The 21,775-nt window shown below is 39.6% G+C and overlaps 1 protein-coding gene across 1 annotated transcript; it reads left to right on the top strand.

Annotated features, from left to right (window-relative positions):
• Positions 1–2: 2 nt before the first annotated feature.
• stx18 (syntaxin 18) lies at positions 3–21,577 on the top strand. The gene is made up of 11 exons (XM_050038101.1): positions 3–211; positions 12,921–12,988; positions 15,458–15,573; positions 15,763–15,840; positions 16,081–16,147; positions 16,266–16,357; positions 17,506–17,597; positions 18,026–18,084; positions 19,142–19,211; positions 19,306–19,386; positions 20,847–21,577. The coding sequence occupies exons 1-11, from the start codon at positions 59–61 to the stop codon at positions 20,940–20,942; spliced, it is 972 nt and encodes a 323-aa protein (XP_049894058.1). The 5' UTR covers positions 3–58; the 3' UTR covers positions 20,943–21,577.
• The last annotated feature ends 198 nt before the right edge of the window (positions 21,578–21,775 follow it).

Raw genomic sequence — 21,775 nt, 5'->3', positions numbered from 1 at the left:
ACCTGGTGACGTGTCAGTTTGTTTACAGCGGTCCTCCCTGCGCTGCAGCTGCACAGACATGGCTGTGGATATCACTTTACTTTTCAAAGCCAGTGTCAAGACAGTGAAAACGAGGAACAAGGCGATAGGAATAGGCTTTGACTCCACCAAAGATGAGATATTCAAGAGGAGCAGACCCAAGAGTGGCTTCTCTCCGAAGGCGAAAGAAGTGGTGAGTGTTTTCTCGAGCTAACTTTAGCTAACTGGGCTAGCATCGACACAAACTGACTTTACGTGTAATGACAGCTAAATACTGAACTGTTTTAGTGGCATTGACGCTAACGATGGTTTGTAGAAATAACAGTAAGCCCATAAAATGTGTACAGTAAGTTAGGGAACTCTCCGGCATGCTTGGTGTTGAATCTGAAACTCAATGCTTGGGTTCAGTCCATGTGCACCAGCTGTTCACAGTTAGCACGGCCTCTGTCAGCTGTTTAATGTTGTATATCTTTACACAACTTTACTGAATGCAATATAATTCATTAATTCAATATCTGACAAATCAAGGCTCTTCATTACATTGCAGCCATGCTCATTGATTTCTTACAGCTCCTAAACACACCCAGAGATATTAAAGGGATAGCTGCCTTGGTTAAAAAAGGATGTAGCAAAACCTCTGACAGTTTACACATTCATATAATTTTAAAGTAGATATCATGATATTGGTCAAACCTAATGGGATTCATCCTGGAAACTGCTGGAGCTGATGTTTTGATACATGTGTCAGATCTATTATATCTTACTCTCCTGATTGTGCTGTTCTGAGGATAGCAGCCTCCAATTTAGATCCTGTTATCTAGCCATATCATACATGGAGAATATAAATAACTGCATATATTTCCCCAATAATGTCATGTTTGAGGTGCTAAAATAAATTGAGTGAATCTTTTTATTTGCTGTAAGATGGTTAGTGTATTCAGGGGGGTTGTCAAATGCAATAAACTAAAGTTCAATCACTTTTGGCCTTGTGAAAGCCAACAGAGTATGACTTTTATGATCTTATTCATTTCCAAAAAATAATTTCAGGAAAAATACCAGCCAGAAACCATAATCATACTCAGTGAGTCAGAGTTTTATTTTCTCCATGTGAATATGTTATTTACAGAGAAAGGAAATTAATTTTCAAGTGGGTTGGTGATTTTGACTAGTTTCCTGTATTTTACAGCTTACAGGATTAGGTATGAAACAGTTACCAGTTTTATGATAAACCGTGGTAAAATTTCCAGTGGTTGTTATTACCATATCCAATATTACTTGTCATTAAAACAGTGTTTGATTCGCGCTTTGAGAGACTCACAGTAAATACTGTCTGGCATCAACCAACGTTAGCAGAAGTCTCCCAAATGCAGGTGCACAGACCATGCAACGTGGGTTTGTTTTGATCTTGGTTTGTTTACAGAGACAGTGTGCTGCAGGCAAACCAAGTGATGCTACTGATCCTTTGTCCTCATGTACAGTGACACAGACACTCGAGCAAGCAATTCAAATTCATATGGTTTTGTTTAAATGAGGTATTGGCTGTGTCATTATTTATGCAAACATTACGTGCATAGAGCTGCTTATTTATTTGTGTTTTTGATAGAAAACTTGGTGAAATCATTTCAGTGTGTGTATCAGTACATTTTGGACATTTTCAACACATTTTAACAACACAGTGATGATACGATTATCATGATAATTTTGGTCACCATAATCGTGATGTGAAATTTTCATTCAGTTTCATATCTATACAGCATGCCATGCACTGTCATTGCATGTATTCAAAACAAAGAAGCTTTCCACATAGCCATTAATGTACTTATACAAAGGCCTTCCCTGTCTGTCTTTCACTGCATCATTCTTCCAGTTAGATATGAGCATTATATCTGCTTTTAATTCATTCTGTCTGTCTCTCCAACTTATCTTGCACAGTGCCCAGTGTTTAGGCGTCAAGGTATAGCAAACAGGGCATGTCTTGAGACTAAAAATCATACACCTGTTGGAATTTGGTTTTGGCAGTTAATCTAATGTCACCACTTTTGGCAAATATTTATATATCTTTGGCAAATGTGATTTATATATCACATGTGTTTTTTGTACAATGCTGCTTGTCTGTGTGACCCTTCTCTGGACCCACTCACAAAGCACTGAGGCACTGATATTGCGACACAGTTCAAATTAAATTGTCTGTTTCAGAAATTGCAGTGTTGCTTTCTGGCCTGTTAGCTTACTTTGTTCCACAACAGCTTTACCATTATATGCAAAATGTGAGCTAATCATCGCCAGCAATTATTATCAATAAGTTTTTCCAAGTAGACATACATAAATACTCTGTGGACTAAAGACTGAAGAGAACATTACAACAACTTAACGTTTCCAACAATGTCATGTACTGTACACAGGGAAATAAATATTACTTAAATAACATAGCACTTACAAAAAACACATTTTTTTACTTGAAGAAAAGACATTTTAAAAAGCAGAGCAGTCTAAAAAAAAAAGAATAATGATTGCTCTGCTTGAGATTTGGGAAGACAAAAGCTAAATTGTTTGGGGGGAAAAAAAATCACCTTTGGCCAACTGGCCAGACTCTGCAGTTTTGAGCCCAGAACATTTGGTGCCAGCTGTCAGATCCGAGTGCCGCTGCTCCTCCAACACTGACAGGCCTGGGTTCTGGGCTTTGAACCGACCCGGAAAATTGCCTAATGCAATCTAGACTTGAGGCTGAGGAAGCCGAAACATTACTTATAAAAATAGTGGAGACCATTCTTCTCACCTTATTTAGATTGAAAAGTCATGGCACATTTTCTTATAATGTACTGAACTTATTAAAACAGTTCAATCTCAGACAAATCTTCAATTTCAAATTTTGAATTCAGTACCTCTGTTGAAAGACTCACTGTGTCCTAATCTTGATTTAACTGGGGAAAATTCACATAGCTTTAAATATACTGGTGAAGAAAAGTTGTTTTGAATCTCTTGTCATGGGACACTGACTTTAAAAACTTGGCAGAAGGAGAGGCAGCATTGGCGTTTAATTAGTTCAGGAAACCTCACAAAATATCTCAAATTTTATTCTTCCATTGAGGTACGCAGACATCATCAATGGTTGGCAGTAGGAGATGGATCATTGGCAGCTAAGAGGCTTCGCTCCGTGTCATGACTGTTGCTTCTAGTAGAGCCAGAAGTCCATGGCCTGACATGAATATCGTGAACACAAACCTCTTCAAAGGCACCTTGAAAAACCACTTTACGTTTCCCTCGGGGAGTCGGGACTTTAAGTTGTACCTGATGTCTCCAGCCATCGGTCTGAGGCAAACATGAGCAGCTCTGCACAACCAGGTTTTTGTTATGTTCTGTTACATTGATATTAGAAATGGTGGTTTAATAAAAGCAGTGGTGCTGATTCAAAGAAACCCAAACCTATCCTGTGGTGCCTGCCCTCTGCTCTCCTCCCCCCCTACCGCTGTCTCCCTCGCGCTGCAGATATAATCTCAAACCATCTCGGTGAAGCAGCTTTTGTAGAAATTGAAATTGCGAGTTTGGAATGTCCTGACTGCTTACAGTTATGTCGCGGTTTTTTACCCACAACTCAACTATCCATTCTTCTCTGTACGGCCTGACATAGACAGCATTTTTTTGTGCAAGTCCCCTCTTCACATGTATGATTCCATAAACATGCTGCAATAACATTTTCTTTCGGCTCTCGAACAATTTCTTGGGGAAAGCCGATCCTCCCAAGAGCCAGTGATTAAAGGTGGAAGATCAAAACAGAGAAAATATTAAATTAGGTCCCCAGTAACAATGTTGACGGCCGGCACCTAATGCACAACAGATGTGGGTGCCCTTCAAGACATGCATAACTCTCCAAGTTCCCACTGAAGCTTCACAAAAATAGAAGGAAAACATCAAAGTTGACAAATACACAGTGGTCCTATGAGGCTTTTTCCCACTCACAGAGCAGCTCAATGAGAAAGGAAATGTAGCTTCTTTCAAGGCAATGAAAAAAAGGCTTGATTGACTAATAAGAGGGCCAGTGTTTACAGGGTGGGGTTCGGTCAGGGGAATCTTTTACCTCATAGGGGTCGGTTTGGGGCACTGTGATCTTTATTTCACCGCTCACCTCGTCTCTCCGCAGCATGCTGCCCTTCTCGAGTTTAAATGGAGGAGGTCACTTTAAAATTGTTAAATTGTGTGTAGAAAATAGCACTTGGCTCCCTACTGGGCTTTTAGTATTGGTATTCCAAAATTGGCTCCTTCTCACAGTGTTTTCTTAGAAACCCTGAAAAGTGTGGCCATCAGCCAAGCACTTAAAAGTATGTTGTGCTGTCAGAGGAGGGGGGCTCTTCCTTATGATAACTTTCACATTGAAATAGTACGCTCGGATACTCTCAAAACATTTAGTCTCGAATCCGATTTACTCCATATTTTTGTTAGTGATGTTCAAGTTTCCAAGTCCAAAATGTTTTTCAAACATTTGGAATTTCATCAAAGTTGTTTTGGGGATACTCTGGACTGTATCAGCCCAAATAATGTCTGATTATGAACATTAAAGTAAAATGTTTTCCCAGTGAAATACACTGGGATATGTTAAATCAGTTAGGGTGCACTTAAAGATGGAGACCAAACTTTGAAATGGTTTGTAGCATCATTTTTATGATTCTGTCAGTGCTGTCATTCAGATGGAGCATATTAGCAGATCCTTTGCATTTAATAGGTCGTGTTGGACATGTTGCACAGCCACAGCAGCAGATGGCACACAGCAGTGACGTTTATGAGATGGCATTAATGTCAGTCATTCAGAGAATAAAGTGCACTTTTGTCTTGAATACTTTGCCAGGCCCCTTCTTAAAATTAAAGCTATTGTCAAACAAGTAACAAAGTTATAAAACATTTATGGTGGAAGCACAAAGCCTGGGTTGTGTAGCTGAAATTGGCCCACTGCAATATTCACAAAATAGCCTCACACAGATTGAATACGTATATTAGAGAGCAAAAAAACGATCAGTCACATAAAAAAAAGTGTAAAAAGTAAAAGGTTAAATCCTGACTTTAATATGATATTGTCTTAAAATGTCTTAAAATATCAATTCCCGCAATAGCCGATACCAGTGTTTTCTATGTTGTTGTTTATTTTGTTTATGTTGTTAGTTATTTCAACGTTTGTGCCAGGGAAACAAAGACATTTTCCCGATAATAATAATAATAAAAAACTGTTTTTAAAAAAGAAACATTTATCATTTATCACTGTTTGAACACAAATTCAATCACAAAAATTTACAAAACAACCATTTGTTGTTTTAAATAACTGCTTCAGAAGTCTTTTTTTCAATACATATAACTACCATAATTCCCTCTCTGATATCTGTTTTATTTTGCTGTGAAAACATCAACAGATTTCTTTTTCAGACAGCTGTATGTATATGAAGTGTGTAAGTTTCTTGCCAAAAAACAAATGTTACGAGATTACATTTGAGCACATGACATTATAATTCACCTTCGCCCAATACTCATTTTTACTGAATAGAAATTAAACGCTTCATAATGTAACTCAGTGCAGCCTTTAACGTTAACCAGCTCTACTCCTGCAGATGTCAACAGGGATCCGTTGTTCACAGTATAGCATTATCAGGGAGACAACTGGGTGTGTCCACTGATAGTGAGTTTCTGCGTCCTTTCATCCAGAAGATGTGCAAGGGAAGATCTCTGTTGGTCCCAAATCCGTTTTCTATTGTCCCTGGAATAACAGAACGTCTTAAACCATGCTTTTAAGCCTGTGCAAACTTTGACACAACAGAAAAACATCAGCCACTGCCATCGATGGATTTAATTTTAGTTTGCTGATAGGCTTATGACACTCAAAAAGGCAAATATTGGCCAATACGATATTAAAATCAGTGTTACACATAATGTTAAGCTGAACTGGTAAATGCAGAAAAATCTTCTGAACACCCAGATGCTTAAAAACTTTCCCTCATTCATTACCACACTCAACAAGTAACAAACATGTTGGCTCACAGGTAAATGCACGCTCACATACAGCAGTCACAGCCGGGACTCTACCCAGTCAGGACTTCAGCCATAGGGAAGTGATTTGCAGGGATCACCCTGAGATGAACGTGCTGCTAAATGGTCTCTTTACCAGCTGGCCTAATCTCTGCACTGTTTTTCCATGAGAGCCAGGCAAATTGAATTTTGAGGCATCTGCTGTCAGGCCTCAGCACAATCTTGATTTTGTTTCACTGCGTGCAACAAAAAAGCTTTTGCATGATTCATGAAAACGAAAATAAAAGAGGAAAAAGTGGTGAAATACAGATTTACAGATGTATGTCAAACTCTAAATCATGAGATGGACACCAGATACTCTGCAGACTAAATAGTTTAAGCGGAACAAAAGTAATGTTTAGCTCAATAGACGAGGCTCAATTTAAGCATTTAAACATGTATCAAGACTAAAGCAGCAGCTATTGTCGCTTTTTGGAGAATGCTGTCAAGCGTTGTCATTAGACAATCCTATTTACTGTGATTTACAATCACTGAAATACGACTGATGCAGATGACAGCAGGCTGCATACTTGACCCTGACACTTCAAAACACAGAGACTCTGAACCATGAAACTACAACAGATGTGCGCTCCTCTACGTGGAGACTAGCAAGGTTTTTTGCTCTAGATTAAGATGTTAGTACAATAAGACATGGGGTAGTAATTATGTATCGTCATTTCACATTAATATTGAATGCATTGAGTGAAACTCAAGCAGATAATGTTGTTTAACTAACAGTAAACATATTGTTTACCATCCAGTCGTGGTCAACATTCATCTGCCGCAGATGAAAGGCGTTGTTTCAGGCAAAGGTCAACAGAAGAAGATAGTTTTCAAAGTCGGGCTGAGTTACTCTGGTTCTGCCTCAGAGGTGCAACTCTATAAGTCCTGTTTCTGTGTTTATTTGTTTGTTGAGTAGCTCAGTACCATAACAGTTTGTCATCCACACAGCTGAAATTTCTGCTGTTTCCACACTTTGCTGAACGTTGCTTTCTCTATTGCTCAAATTATATGGCTTTATTCAATTCAATCCTGCTGTATCAGATGCCGATCAACATCGTTTTACATGCGCAATTACTCTGTTTTTTGTCTTTACAGCTGTTGTCTAACATCTGCCTTCGCTTTTTGAGACTAGATTTGAAATTTAGAGTCGAGAGAATAAGAGTGTTTTCCTATTCAGAAGTCCATCTACTAATTCAGCCATTTACCAGAAGGAAAGATGTCACCTCTGCTGTTTACTCAGAATTTTGCACACTTTGTAATCCACAGCATGATGTGGGATTTTTAATTAAAGCTACTTTTTGAAGCACTTTTTTTCTAGCATTAGTTTATATGCTCATCATCATGAATTGTTATTAGGTGATTCTCAATGGTGACAATAATGGTACAGTTTAGTTACAGATCTGACAGTTATCCACGTCTGGCGTTTCCCATATTGCCATCATGAGTACAATATCTGCATATATGAATTTGCCTATTGAGAGGGTGTAATAATTTTTAATGTTTGCTATGTTCAAAGTAGATAAAACAAAGCTGAAACTGCTGACCTGAAACAACCCGTTCACTTGCGTGCACACTCAGTTCAAATCACTTGGTGATGCACTGGCTGCACTTAAAGAGGCGCTTTCCTAGTGTAAGTTAAAGGTGTGGACATTCTCAGATTTTACACTTTAAAAGAGGAAGTGAGGCTTTATATGAGTATAGTGCTTTCAGAGCACATCAGTTATTGTATGTTGCAGTAATACATCCAGCATGCTGGTGAATCTGATTCAGTACTATCTAGATTGAAACACTAAGAAAGAGGAAGGTAACATGTTGATTTACCTGATAGACTAAAGACAATATCACCGCAATACAGACACTACAACCCACAGTATCATTTCATCATACTGGCTCTGTCTGTTTGAATGCAACATGTCACTTGATGACACACATGCCACACATCTCTGTTTATATTCATTTATTTTGTCTACTGTGATGTCCAGGTTATTTGTGAGTTAAATGTTACAGCCGCAGCTGATACATCTATTTCTTATTAAATTGATTGTTGAAACGTGATTTAGTTGTTTCAAAATCAGCAGCATGTTTTCCATTGACTAAAAGAGCTGTCATATGGTGATGTCATCTACAGTCAATCTCAGCAACCTCTTGCTTCTTAAATACTTTCAATTAGTAGGTGTGGGGGGAAAAATCGCTACAGCATAGTGTAATGACATTTTGCATGGCAATAGTGTATCTATATATGGATGCCAAGTATTGATTTTTTAAAATATAAATTAATAATATTGCAAATAAGAGTTAATCTTTTGGTATTCTATTATAAGAATACAATCAATTCCTTTTTTAGGTCACAAGATAGATTTTGCTGCTATAGAAATGATTGAAGTGAGCTGAACACTGAAAACTTTATCATATTGACATAGTTTTGCTTTTGGGAAATAATTTGCAGTTGAAAAAAGATAATACACTTCAGTACATCACAGTTTACTCAACATATTGCAAAATATATATTTGCAATGATAATGTATCGTGACTTAAGTATCAGGATAAAATTGTATCGTAGGGCCTCTGGTGATGTGACACTGTCTTACAACACAATGCCGGTTACGTTGTTCTGTCAGCGTCTCTTTACAGCGTACACTGTCTCCAGTGATGTGCCTCAGTGTTTGTTTTAACTTGACATTTTGTATCCGTGCATGGTCTGACCTGCATGATCAAAAATGAACAAACCGACCCTGTATACAGGCGCTGCTTACTCGGCTTTCAATTATCCAGTAAAAATCAAAACTGTAACACAAGTTTAGGACATATCAAAAAAGGTCAAAGACCTTGTTCATAAATAGTTTTCTTTGATGGCACTTTTTTTGTTTGTTTATAGAGCTGACTAAAGCGTTCTTACTGCGAATAGACATAAGAAGACAAAACTGAACCCATTAGAGTCAGACATAAACATGATAATAAAATCAGCATGTGGCAGAGTCTTCTCCAGTGAAGCATCCTCTCTGTATCAGGCCCTCATACCTAAACACAACATAGCTTGGCGTCAGCGTGGATAGCCCTCGGTCAGGACACACAGGGACTTAAACCAAAGCAGGGCAGTCATCATCAAATTCTGTCAGTTACCTGGATTTAACAAAACAAAGAGCCATCCAAGCTCTTTAGAAATCTGCTAGCTAAGCCTTTTCTCTTTTCTTCCTCATAATAATCCCCCCTGATGGTTTGTTTGGGCTCAATCTGGGCTGGAGGGAAACAGGGGGAAGGAGAAAGTGAGGAGGTAAAGTGGGGGTCTTTGATGATGACGAGATTAGATGTAGCCCGGCAGACTGTCTCCTTCTGCCTTCGCTGCGAGCTCTGCCTCGCACACACCTATTGCAGTTACACATATGCACACACACAAACTCACATATAGCTACATACACACATATACGGTGAGCCACATGCACAAGGCCACCCCCTTCCTCATTGTTGAGGAATTACTTGCTCTTTAGGTTCTTAAGTTACAAGAGCAATTGATCCCCCTGACCCCCTGCAAACCCTCGAGGTTGTGCTGGGAATCCGAGCTCCAATGTATACACACGGGAGACAGCTCAACCCCCAGAGCAGCACTCTTGACACTCCCCGGCACCCCCACAACACACACACACACACACACACCTCCCATTCATTTGTCGTCTGATTCGGCATGTTTCAATTCTGTGGATTTAGCACTGCCTGCTGGTCAAAGAGGTGCAGCACCGTCGACAGATATAGTTTGTACATAAATAAAAGTCTGAAGCCAAGTGCTAATTGCAAGCAGAAAATATAGTTTATGGTAAAAAGATAAATTAGTCATGCCATGTAAGAGGTTATATTCTCCACTTTGTGGCAGCCTATGGTAGCCTCAAAAACTGAGAATTACTGAAACTCAAAAATGTGCTTCCATGGCGGTTTTCGGGGCTATAAATAACCATTTTACCACCAGAGCGGGTTTTATTTGAGATGGGGAAGGCAGAGGCTTAATGAGATCACGTTATGGTGATCACCAGTCTGCCACATCTTTAGTGTCTGGACAAATTTTGTCTCCTTTAAAGATCAAATAAAAATATTAACCAGAGTTTTTCAAGATGACAATAGGGCAGTAGTTAATGGTTATTTTCATTGTCATTCATTCTTTCATTTTTATTTCAGTGTCATGCCTTTATAGGCCCATCCAACATTGGACTTAAAGATAAAGTTATTTCATAGCCATCTTTTAGTCTTGCATACAACAAACGAAACAGAATGTCAAAATTAAAGAAGCATCATCCATTAATGTACAGATTATTGTCTCATTTAATCCACTGATTGTTTATAGAATCTTAGAAAATAACAAAAACGTCACGCCATCACAAGTACCCAGAGTGTCATAAAAAAAAATCTTGTTTTCTCCGATGCACAGGCCAAAATATTTAGTTCGCGATTGTAGAAGACTAAGAAAACCACAAAATACTCACTTTTGAAAAGAAGCCAGAGAGTTTTTTCTTTAAATAATTACTTATTATCAGTATAGTTACCCATGAATATTTGGTAAATTGAATAACTGAGTAGTTGAGTAGTTGTTTCCGCTCTAGACCAGAGTAAGTACTTCACATTAGACTTGAGCGTTTCATCTAGGGAGTGAGGTAGATAAAACACCAGTCAAACTGAACACCAAAGACTTAAAATTAAGTACTTGCTTAGATGTCACAACAAACAACAATTTTGAATGAAAAACCCTACAACAAATTTGTTATTTTCTCTACGGTAAGAGACGTATTGGAATGGCTGAATGCATCGTGTAATTGCATTATTGCTAATCAGGGCTGCACAATATGAGGAAAATATGTGATAACGTTGTTAAATATATCATAATGATAATATTTGCAAAAAATAAACACATTAAATCATTTTATTAGTTCTGTCTTCCTGCTGTTTTCAATGTACTGCTAAAATTGAATAACTGCTTGTCGAACTAAACAAAATGAAAGAAAATTTGTGTTCCAACATTGTTTTATTCAGCAAATTTAACATTGAACTGAACACAGGCCCCTTTATATAAAAATGGAAAGATAGTCACATTTTAAAGTGTAGTTTTCCACTGATAACCTCTTTTAATTAACTTAAAAAATCCCAGGGAGCAATATCACTGTGTTTCCCAACGTTTCCCAATCATGCAAGTTGACATTGCAATGTTGATTGAAAAATTATGTATTTGCCAATCTCGGAACCCACTAGCTATCATCTGATGATAATAAGGCTCTGGGGCCAAGGGCCAATATTTCGGACTGATCCAGAGTAGCCAGCAGATATCTTCGCTGACTTTTTCTTCCATGCGTTGTTCGTTTTGACTAGTCTCTTTAAGCAGATATTTACATATGAATACAGAAATTTTTAAAAAATAAATAAAGAATGCGTTACAGCTCTCCACACATACTGTTTGCCTGCCATTCCTGCTAATGTGGTTGGTCAGTACTATTCCGCCAATAAACAGAAATCAGAGGACTTCAGATCATATACCGTCACCCTATTACTAGCTTTGTTTAAAAAAAAAAAAAAAAAAGAAAAGATAGCCTATACTTTCCAACCAACAGGATGACCCAGGACTTTATAAAAGGCAGCTTATTCATTGGAGGTTTTATGGCTGTATTTTTGGAAAATCCTATCAATCCCGCAGCAGCTCACTTCAAAGTCTCCTCATTCACTGAGACACTACACAGCGGACAATGTTTTAAAAGACTTTGAACCATAAGAAAGGTTCTCTTCTCTCTGAACCCCCCTTTAACTACTCTGAACAACAATTAACTCTTGACCTCAAATAATTGTATTATTACAAGGGTCGGCTTGCCTCAACAGCCCTCGCCTGAGTTATTGCCCCACAGCAGTGTCATACGTCACTGAATTACCTTCTAAAGCAAAGAAGGACTTCTAGGTTTCTAACAAATTGCCCAGCGCTGTTTATCTTGACACCTTCTTTCTGCGTCGAAAAACTTGTCATTTTTTAAAATGTCAGCTTGAATAAAACACTGCTTCAGGTCACTGTGACGCTCAGAATGAATGTTTAGAGACATTATTAGACTGGTGGTGCCAGGTTACCCCTTACAGCCAAGGCAATTTGATAATTGAGGTTGTTAGAGTGAAAAAAGGCTGAAGGCTGAAGACAGCGTCGTTATGCTATGAAAATAATCTCCCACGCTCTGGGGTCGCTGTCACAGTCAAAGTCATTGTGTCATTTTTCAATCCTTAGCCTGTCCGAGTTCTGTCTTCTTCGGGATCTAACAGAGCCCGCTGTGTGCGCATTCACACCCACTTGTACCCTGCCAGCAGAGCTCTGTAGACAGGGAAGCAATTTGGTCTTTTTTAATATTTGACCGAATTACAGGAGCAAATATTGGATTGAACCAAGTTTCCTCTGGTTTGCCTGTGCACACATACACTTGGACATTTTCTCGGTGATAAATAGTAACACATCATGAATTTAAAGCTTATTAGGGATGGCTCTGTCAGTGCTCTGTATGCAGCTGCTCATGGTTATATTTACGAGGACTGTTTGACGAGGAAATTGCAGGTTTGATTTTTGTATGTCCCAGACTTGATGAATTGTCAAAAGCAAATATTGAGAATTCACAGAGATAGACAGGCATTGGTCGCCTGTCACATCCAATAACTGCAAAATTATACATTTGCTCTGGCTCTGTCTAAATGTAGTCTGGAGAAAATAGTTTCCTGGTATACATCAAAAAACTCTTTCTTAAGCTGTGTTGACACGGTTAACGTATTTGAGCAACTGAGGCGTAGCATTTAAAGAGACTCATTGACATGAAGGTAATCAAGTAATGCTTCTTCTCACTTTATCTTGGCAGATCACGAACATCACCAAGCTCAAAGACTTTCTGCTACAACACAGGAAAGATTATGTGAGCGCCGGAAGGTAAGCCTCACCAAACAGTCACAGTAATCCACTACAATCAACAACAGCAGCGGTAAAACCCTTCAAGGCTGCAGGGGAGGCCAGAGAAGAGACGAACGCTTTGATTCTGACAATATTTAGAAGAGGTCAAGAGTCAGGGCTACTCAAAGGTACTGTCAAATATGTCTCCAGTCAGTGTGTATGTGCTGCAGGGTCTGTCTGCTGGCACAAGGTCAGCAGCGAGTAGGGTGGTCTGTAGCGGCAGGCTCCAGTCTAATTGTCTGGAATAATTGAGCTGCAACCAAGTGAAGAACAAATCACGCCCTGGGACTAATCCAGGCCTTCCTCCCTTCAAGGCCCCCTCTGTGTTCTGTAGGTGTGGGTGTGTGGAGTAGCCTATGTTTTGTTAGGTTTGTTGATAAAGCCTCAGCAGAATACATTAACTGAACATTAGAGATGTCAATGGGTGGAGTGCAGCAGTATTTAGTGGTGGGAAAATCCATCAAGAAGCCATCAGGGGTATGTGCGCAAGCCTCGTCTACCGTCAGCCTCGTCATTCCAATTATCTTATCAGCTTCCTTTTTCCTCCACACTTTGATTTTGGCTGACAGAATAATTATGGACTGTGGTTGGTATTGAATTCACTTCCAAATGTTTATAAAGTATGTGTAACTAATCATTGTTTCAGACCAATGCCTAGGATTAAAGTTAAAGCTTTTTTGGTGCTGCCCTTGAGTCGATTAGAATATAATCAGTAGGCAGTCAGAGGGGGAACAAGAGGAAACCCCATCCCCCTTGTCAGCAAAATGACCAAATGTGATCCCTTTGTTAACCTGCCATCCCTCTCCATCCCCCAGGTGCGGACCCAGACGCAGGCCCTGACCTGTGATTAATGAATTATTAAGAATTATTACAGATTGACGAAGCGTTTTTCATTTAATGTGGCGTGGCAGAATTTGTAGCACTGGTTTCGTGGCCCAAAACCTTACAGACCGATTGCATGTGTTAAATCATCTCATGGGATGCTACTCAGCCAATCAGATACGTGCATTCTAGTAAGCCTTGTGACTCGTGAGTGAGTTACAGTTCAAATCCAGCAGCCTATGCCTCATCTCAACATCTATCACAAACGCACAAATCACCTACTGCACGGTGGTGCAGTGGCCAGCATTGTGGCCTCACAGTTAGAGGGTTCCTGGTTCAAATCCAGGGTTGGGGGTTCAAATCTCGAGTGGGAGGGCCCCTCTGTGCGGAGTTTGTATGTTCTCCCTGTGTCAGCGTGGGATTTCTACCAATACTCCGGCTTCCTCCCACAGTCCAAAGACATGCAGTTTGGCATTTTTGCTTTAACAATGACGAAGAAGATTGATGAATTAATGACATACTGCTGATTAATGTTTTTGTCAAATGACTCATCATTACAGCTGTAGTTTTATTATATATTAATTTCAATTACATGTTAAAGCCTTTCGCAAGAATCTGATTAAACCAATCAGGCTTATTCAAAATTCAATCTAACCCATCAAAATCCACTTTAACACCAGAATAGAATCATCACCAGCCTTTTACATGTCTTATGTATGTATACTGAGCATGTATGTACTTATCTAAGGAGTGTCATTGTGTCTCAGAAGTCCACTAGAGGGAGACAGTAAGTCTCAGCTACACATCACCGCCTGACAACTAGAGGGTCCTATATTTGAGTCACAGTTGTGCCCTTTGTACATCCTTGATTCCTTTCCTCACCTCTTCTCCTCACATCTTAGTCCTTCCCACCTGAGATGCAAGCGGAGGAGGCAAAGAAGAGACGCAAGCTTTGTGTCTCTTCTTTGCTTGAGAGAGGAGATGAGCCATCATTTCAAGCAACGTTAATTAAAAAAGATGTCTGGCACAGCTGCATCAGCTGTCCATTGTTTTATTATAGCCTACCATTGTGTTTTATGATCTCTGTCAGATGAGCACGAAAGTGTTTATGACAGCCTATATTTAATTTTAATTCAATTCACAATGTGGCAGCTGTGTGTCAGGCCTGTTATATCCATCATGGGTGCCGAAAAGACTCTCGCAAAAGATGCACCTGTGCACATCCTCGCTCAAAGCTCCTCCAGCAAGCCTCCTCTCTGCTAAAGATGCATTTCAGGAATTTAGACATCCTCCAATAAGGCAAAGATCTTAAAATTTTGAATCTTTCAGTTTCTTTAAGTGATTGAACTGTGATCATCCAGAGACCCTGCCATTTTGTGCCCAGGGCACGATGGGACAGGTCTCTGCCCGACAAAATGCTGAATAGGGATACATGTAGAGTTCAGAAAGTGGTTGAAGGTAGACATGAATATTAGGGAGAAGGAAGGCATCTGTCAGTATGTTGCCCACTTGTAATAATGCTGAGCTCTAACGAGTCTTTGTTTGGATATCAATCAAATATTCATCTTTTGATAGATGCCTACAAAGTATTTAAACTCACTATGATTGTTCTTGTGTGTTTTACAGTCTCATCTCATCAGATCTTACCCGGATGACGGACAATGAACGAGACCAGATAGACCAGGATGCTCAGATCTTCATGAGGACCTGCTCTGAGGCCATCAAGCAGCTACGCAATGAAGGTGTGTGCTTGTTTTACTGTGCAGCACATGAACTAGTCCACAAATACTATTGTAAACATAAAAAACATGCTCTTGGGTGATTCAAATTTTGTCTTGCATTATGCAGCATACATTAAAGATTATGCTGTCAGTGGAAACAGAAATAGAGTTTTTCTTAAATAAGTGGATGTGGTATTTTTCTCACCATAGCTGAGAAGCAGGTGACATCAGTCCAGGTGAAGGAGCACAGAGGGGCAGTACTGGACCTCATTGAAACATATCTGAAAGGTGAGCTCATGCAACTCATTGTAAACCACCTTGTTCTCTGTGGACAGTTGTGTATGCATCCATTTGTTTGCCTTTAGGATATTCACTGGCTTGGTGAGTAGTGTGTATGAGCCCAGAGGGCTGGTAGCATTGGTTTCAACATGAGCAGATGTACACATACTGAATACCTGAAATCACTGAGCCAATATTTTAGCAAACAGGACTGCATGGTAACATTGTGTGTATCTTGATTGTTTTAAGGAGTGTGTAAGCTGTACTCTGAGCAGAGAGCAATCAGAGTCAAGAGGATGGTGGACAAGAAGAGGCTGTGAGTAACTGCAAAAATCAGCCTCTATGTATACCTCATTCACATCATTCATTAATTACTTTATAATACTTTAGAAACTTGCTCCTGATTTCCATGACACTGTGCTCTGTGGTTTCAGGTCAAGACTGGCACCGGAGCACCACAGTAAGGTGGAGAAAACACCAGAGGTGGAGCCCACGGAGGAGAAAACTGTCAAGGAGGAGAGTTCTGGTAAGTTAGTGAGTCCACTGAGACACTGGACTCTATTTCTATGGCAGAACAGAGACTGGGATGAGCAACCCTGCTACTACATGTTCATGCTTTACTGACCATGACATGTTGTCTGTTGGCTTGGTATTTTTGTGTATTTAGCTGTTTCTGTGCCCAGTAAGTGCACTTCTCCTTGCATTTAGTGCAGAACAAGAAAATATGGGACAGAGACAGAAATGCAGAGTAAAGAAACACTTGGGTTAAACATTCTTAAACAAGTAGATACATTTGGTCAAGAATACAGTTTTAAAGGGACTATAGCAAGAATGTCTGATGAAAGCATGATTATTACGTGTACATTATCTCTCTTTACATTGTATAAAATGCTTCATCGTTTACATTTCTACAGCCATCTGAAGGCAGCAGGACTGATCTTTGTGTTTCATCTGCAGCCTCTAATTTAAAAAGCGCCGTGCCGCAGCCTAATTATGCCTGATGATTCATCATGGGTACTTTGATTAAATCACAGCCATTAACTTGTAATTCTGCAGGTTCATAAAATCCAAACCACCAGGTAGGAAGGGAACTGTAAAAATGTAGGGATGCACTTCACTGTTTACTGTGACAAATCTTAACATAAATCACTTTAAGTTCTCAGGACCATATCTTCACCCAAAAATCACGTTTGTTGCAAGTGTGTTGTCAATTTAATTCCAACATTACTGGCAGTCTTAGCATTACACTTTTTTATTTTGAGCATCTGTTTATGGACGAAAGGCTTGATCTCATGACAGCATGAGAAGTAACCATTAGTGGCATCCTTCTGAGATGAGCTGTAACATTAGCTAGCTGAGTGGTGCTAGGTGAGCTAGCAGTAGACGCACGCCTCCTTCTGCGCGCTGATACAGTTGGCAGGTGTAGTTTGGCAGAAAGAAAGTAGTTCCTATATGGAACTGCTCACAACAAAGTCTCTGGATTTTCTCGAGTAATCAGGTCATAATTTCTGGAAATAGACATTGCTGTTGAGTTTTTCAAATGTATTTTTTGGAGCTTTGAGCGCCACAAGCCGAGCACCGGGGGACAAATAGACATGTCCGTGATATTGAAGATATGTGTAGATTTGTGAGGTTTGCAGATAGATGAAGAGTTTTTACTTTTCCTTCCTGCAGAGAAGAGTGTGTCAGAGGTCCCGAACAACCACATCAACCTGTGGGAGGAGGGCAGGGTGGAGGACGAGCTCTCTCCAGAGGAGATCCAGATGGTGGGCACCTCATACATCATTATTCATTATTCATGTTATACAGTATGTAGATTTGTATGATTCATGCGTGTCTCATGAAAGTGCAGCTATACATAGATGACATCTGAATGCACAGGGGCTCAGTGAAGCACACACTCATTGCTTTACTGAAGAGGTTTTTAGGGAAATTACTCTTAGGGGTGCAATTAACAGACTCAATTGGATTTCTGAGTTATTTGTCAGTATAAAAAATACTCTCAGTCAGTCAAGTACGTATATTTTCACAAAAGTACATAGTTGAGTTAATTCTGCCTTTTTGCTAGATAGACCTCTTTGAGGGTTTGTGGCTCAGACAATACAGCATATCCCAACTTCTAGTTACACAGAATTAGCGTCTGACATCTGCATAGCGTCATTGATGATGTTTTATTATTGTGTGTTATGTCCAGTTTGAACAGGAGAACCAGAGGTTGGTGAGTGAGATGAACAACCTGGTGGATGAAGTGAGGTGAGTCACGCTCAGCACACATGTTACTGTCCCTTTTTATTATGTATATTCTGAACAGCAACTATTAGCAGAGGATGTCTGTAATTTCATTTTGTTTACACTTCAGTAATGTGAACACTGAAGTTAACAGAAAAATAATTTACCGGGGAACTGTGGTAAGCCAGTGACGCTCTACTGTGAATGTGTCACACAATGTTACTCCCCCTCCCACTAAATTACACCGCCCTAGTGACTGAAATAACAGGTGAGCAAGACAACAGTTACGTGGAAAACCAGATCTCCATCCAGACGGGATTAAAATGACCCAAGGACATAGGTGTTTAGAGATGTTTTTTTTACCCTGGTAGCCAGAGAAAATCAGCGACATGTTTGTTTCAGATGGAACAGAAGCAGTCCTGAGGTGAAAATGACCTGCCCCTGTAACACTGATTTTGTCTAGAGGGGCATAAAGGGATGTTGCATCCCAAAATCAAAAATAGATATTTGTGAAAGTTGCTGAGTGCTGGTGATATCGGCCGTAGGAATGTCTGCCTTCTCTCGAATATAAAGGAACTAAATGGCACTCAGCTTGTGGTGTTCGAAGCACCAAAAAAAATTCATTTGAAAAACTCAACAAAAAAAGGCTCTTTTCAGAAATCATGACCTGACTACTCAAGATAATCCACAGACCTTGTTGTGAGAAGTTTCATATAGGAACTATTTTCTTTCTACCAACGACACCCACCAACCGTATTACTGTGCAGAGGAAAGCTTTGTTAAGTTATGTCAAAAGAAAATAGTTCCTACATGAAACTGCTCACAAAAGAAGACATTGCTGTTGAGTTTTTCAAATGTATTTTTTGGCTCTTTGAGCCGAATGCCGTCTACTTTTGAGAAAAGGCAGACATCTCTACAGCCAATATCTCCAACACTCTGCACCTCACACCAAAACAATCTAGTTTGATACACAGCACTACCGGTAAGAGGAAAAATTGTATTTTCTATTTGGGATGAACTGAATATTCAAGGCACACTATTTTCACACCACATGTTAATGTGTTACTTTTGTGCACATCAGGCAAATCGAGGGGAAGGTGGTTGAGATCTCTCGACTGCAGGAGATCTTTGCTGAGAAAGTCCTGCAACAAGTGAGCTGAGTTCCTCCCATTTTATTTACTGTGACACTTCATTTTGAAAAGAAGTTGTACACAAACTCATCATCTGTCTCTCTTTTCGTGACAGGAAACAGAGATAGACAGTATTCATCAGCTGGTTGTTGGCGCCACAGAAAATGTCAAAGAAGGCAATGAGGATATACGAGAGGTAACATTCACTGATCTATTCTGCATGTGCTGTTCATATTTAATATTGTGTTCCCCTTTGGCTTATGTTCACAAATCTATATTGTTTTCCAGAAAGCTGGGTTACTCAAAACTCTGAGTAACTTAATCATGAGATGAGGGAAAGAGAGATAACTTAAACTCTGGGTCAGTTACTGTGGTTACTGACTCTGTAAACCTAACGTGCTTGCTGGCAGGTTTTTTCAACAAACCCTGAGCTTCACTGCATCTCCTCTCACTGTTTAATTATCTCATTGACTCAGACTGATTCAAAGAACATATTGAAGCGCATTAATTAGCAGCGGTTTACTGTCAGAATCAGAACCCTGGCTGGATATTAATTTGTTACTCCGGACTGTCTAACGTTACCACTTTTACTTTTATGCGCTGTCAGTCATTTCTTTGAACAGTAATTTTTGCCCTCACATTCAAATATCACACAGCTTGAGGCTGAGAATCAAACCTCTGCATGTAACACTGAAGATATATAAAAATCAGTATGAAGCTTTAGGCACGTAAGATCCATGAATAGTTATCCCCATCACTTACAATGTAAATTGGCCGCACTGATGGAACATTATCCTCTAATACTGGAGATTATGAGTGAGTGATTCTGAGTGAGCAGGATTGTGGTGCCGCAGCAGAATGTGAATGAGTTTGTTTTAAATAGTCTGTCTATAGTCTGAACGTGTCTTATAAGCTTTTTATTTAAAATCTTTGAATTTAATAGGCACCGTTTGTTGAAGTAGCAGAATGATCTACTGGAGCTTATGACTCTACTCAAGGGCAAATTATCAACCACATTATTACTGGATTCTATTATAGTCATGTCTTTTTGTCTTAGATTATTATATTGTTTAAATCTTTAACTATATTTTTCATCTTCAGTTGCTGGCTCCTGTGTTTTGTCCCTATCAGACTTAAGCTGAACAAATATATTTAAAATGTAATGTAGCTTATGTTCTAATAATGGACAACACTGAATAAAACTTTATTGTGTATTGACACTTCTTCCCGCTCTGACTCAGGCTATTTTTTTATTTTTTATTTTTTTAAAGATAAACCTGCACAGTCTGCATCCAGACCTACAAATACATGTCAAATTTATTATAATCCTGCCAAACTCTGGCGGAGGAGCCCACAATCCCAGTTATTAATATACATCCATCAGATTAAAATGGAGGCTCTGCCTTTTGTTGACCTGTTGCCATGGTGAATGGAATCATCAGAGCTCCATTGATAATTGCTTTCTTCATTTCCTGCACGCAACCTTAACTCAAAGTGAACAGACTCAGAGTTGATTGAACTGACCTGATCAGCTGTTTTCCATCTCAGGGTTCATCAGCTCAGAGTTCAGGGTTTTAGACTTAGAGCTTGTTAAACCTGCTATCTGGAACAGACCCCTGATCAGTGGCATGTCATTTTGTTTACTTCTTTTACCAGGCAATCAAAAACAATGCTGGCTTCCGCGTATGGATCCTGTTCTTCCTGGTCATGTGCTCCTTCTCCCTCCTCTTCCTGGACTGGTACGACAGCTAACACAACTAGCCGGCACTGACTCTCTATATAAACAACAGGAAACCGTCTGGCTCTGGCTCATATTGGTTATCTCATAAGGACGTGATGGCAACACTAAGACTGTCTGTGCAGTTAACCGCGCTGGACCTGGTGTACAAAGTGTTCTTCGTGAAGATTCTGTGTTGAAGTGAAGATGGCGTTCCGGTCTTGCCTGATGCTAACTGTCTATTAATGTTTGTCCAGGGCAGCTTCAATGTGTAAAAGCACTTCTATGGAGGCGAGCTTTGTGTGCAGCACTGTATCCACTTCACGTGTGTGTATGGTTGGACAGTGAGTTTCTCTCCACCGCTAAAAGCAGGTTTGATTGGCAGTAACTTTTCTTGTCTGGCTGACTGAAAAAAACTCTGTTGAAACAGACAGAGGATACTGTACAGGCTGACATCACATTCACTCGCTGTCTCACGTAGATAATTTAAATAGGTTATAAACTTGTGTACCTCAATGACATATGAATTATGCTTCACTGTCAGATGCTGTTGACTTGTGATTTCCAGGCAATTATGAGCAACAGAGCAATTTATTTGATATCTATCACGGCAAAACTGTCCTGACACACCACTCACATTTAGTAAAACTAAACAATAGTCTTAATTAATTTCTGTGTCTTCTGTCTTTACTTCTGGATATCATTGTGTAACAGTTGATATATTTCATATTTATGTCAAGCTCTCAGATAACATCAAGAGCAGCGGAAAGCCAGAAAGGCACAGCCTGCCTTGGTTCGTGTCAGCCAAAGAAGAGAAGCTGCCGACAGGAGATTTGATTCACACAGCCTCCTGATATTTCCGCTAATC

Source organism: Epinephelus moara, chromosome 24, assembly GCF_006386435.1.
Source record: "Epinephelus moara isolate mb chromosome 24, YSFRI_EMoa_1.0, whole genome shotgun sequence".
Taxonomy (NCBI): Eukaryota; Metazoa; Chordata; class Actinopteri; order Perciformes; family Serranidae; genus Epinephelus; species Epinephelus moara.
This window is presented reverse-complemented; position numbering and strand designations above follow the sequence as displayed.

Bases quoted from the DNA above. Each gene is read 5' to 3' on its own strand.
- stx18 (XM_050038101.1), top strand. From the start codon at position 59: ATGGCTGTGGATATCACTTTACTTTTCAAAGCCAGTGTCAAGACAGTG. The intron at 15,841-16,080 runs GTGAGCTCATGC...GATTGTTTTAAG, and splicing joins CATTGAAACATATCTGAAAG to GAGTGTGTAAGCTGTACTCT. The intron at 18,085-19,141 runs GTGAGTCACGCT...TGTGCACATCAG, and splicing joins AACCTGGTGGATGAAGTGAG to GCAAATCGAGGGGAAGGTGG.